Source organism: Octopus bimaculoides, chromosome 11 (genome assembly GCF_001194135.2).
Source record: "Octopus bimaculoides isolate UCB-OBI-ISO-001 chromosome 11, ASM119413v2, whole genome shotgun sequence".
Taxonomy (NCBI): Eukaryota; Metazoa; Mollusca; class Cephalopoda; order Octopoda; family Octopodidae; genus Octopus; species Octopus bimaculoides.
In genome coordinates, this window is record NC_068991.1 from 71,615,795 (window position 1) to 71,617,308 (window position 1,514).

The 1,514-nt window shown below is 35.7% G+C and overlaps 1 protein-coding gene across 1 annotated transcript in view; it reads left to right on the plus strand.

Annotated features, from left to right (window-relative positions):
- The window catches only part of LOC106871654 (exportin-5), a 36,808-nt gene that overhangs the window by 33,680 nt on the left and 1,614 nt on the right, over positions 1-1,514 (plus strand). The window contains exons 19-20 of the mRNA XM_014918238.2: positions 420-485; positions 684-796. Coding sequence (XP_014773724.2) covers positions 420-485; positions 684-796 — 179 coding nt within the window. The remainder of the gene's footprint in view (positions 1-419; positions 486-683; positions 797-1,514) is intronic.

Sequence of the window (1,514 nt, forward strand, 5' to 3'; positions counted from 1 at the left end):
ATTAAGAAACATTAAGATCTCTGTGATTCATTTACAATGTATTATTTGTACAAATGATCATTATTTATATTTGACGGATATTTGTCCTCATCTTGTTTGTTGTTAACACAACATTTCGGCTGATATATCCTCCAGCTTTCATCAGGTGTCTTGGGGAAATTTCAAACCTGAGTTCTCATGTTGTTGTTGTTATTATTATTATTATTATTACTATTCAGGTCGCTGCCTGGAATTGAACTCGGAATCTTGGGGTTAGTAGCCCGCGCTCTTAAGCACTACGCCATATGCCTGGGGGTAATTATGGGGTGAATTTTAGGGCTTATGAATCTAATATTTTCCTATCCTTCCTTAATAATGTACGTAATTCCTCATCTCTTAAATATAGAATTGTACAAATGAGGTTTTTTTTTTCTTTCTAGATCTCATATTGTATCATTACAATACTTGCTGTTATGAAGAGGAGCAAATGGCCTGATGATTTCCAGGTTTGTCTTTTTTCTTTCCATTTCATTTTTATGAATTTCGATCTTAATCATTCGAATCAGTTTGTTTCTTCTCGCTTGCAATATCGTCTTTATATTCAACTTGTAAAAAAAAAAAAGAAAACTCCCGCAAGGTGATGCCCCAGCATGACCACAGTCCAATTACCGAAAATAACTTGTATTTAATTTCTCTTTGAACAGATTGCAAAGTCTGGTGGTTTTGTTAATCCAAACCTTGATTCCACTGTTCAGATACGAAACCCTGCTACTCCACACATCAGCATTTTACTTAACAATCTGTTTGGATTGCTCAGGTAAGACAGCTCACCACACCTGTCAATTCGACAATATCTCTGCACCTCTTAAGATCAAAAATGAATTACACCTGTTGATAGCTGTTATAAATTTATTTATTTGTTTCACCCTTAAATGGCAGACATCATGAATTGATGTTTCATTAGTGAACGGTTATCATCATAAATTGATGTTTCATTAGAGAACGGTTATCATCATAAATTGATGTTTCAATAATTTTACATGGATACGGCCATCAATTGATGCCCAAGCGTAACTGGTCCTTATCAATGGCAGAAATCAAATTACAAATGCAAGACATATATTGCAATGAAGAAGAGCTTTGGTTGAATGTCCTTCATCATCAGATGAGGTAGATAATGATGATGCTCTGGATAGCAGAGAAAGAAAGAAATGTTTCAACTAGCTCTACATGAGGAAAGTGTACCAATTCTACATGAGCTCTACATGCGGAAAGTGTACCAATTCTTCTCCATCTGTACGTTTGTTTGATTACACCAAGGTGGTAACCTCAAATGATTTTATTGCTATTTTGTCATTTTATAATCTAAGAGAATTTTGTTTTCATAATTTTGTACATATAGGCACAGGAGTGGCTTGCTTACCAACCACATGGTTCCGGGTTCAGTCCCACTGCGTGGCACCTTGGGCAAGTGTCTTCTACTATAGCCTTGTCAGTGGATTTGGTAGACGGAAACTAAAAGAAGCCCGTTGTAT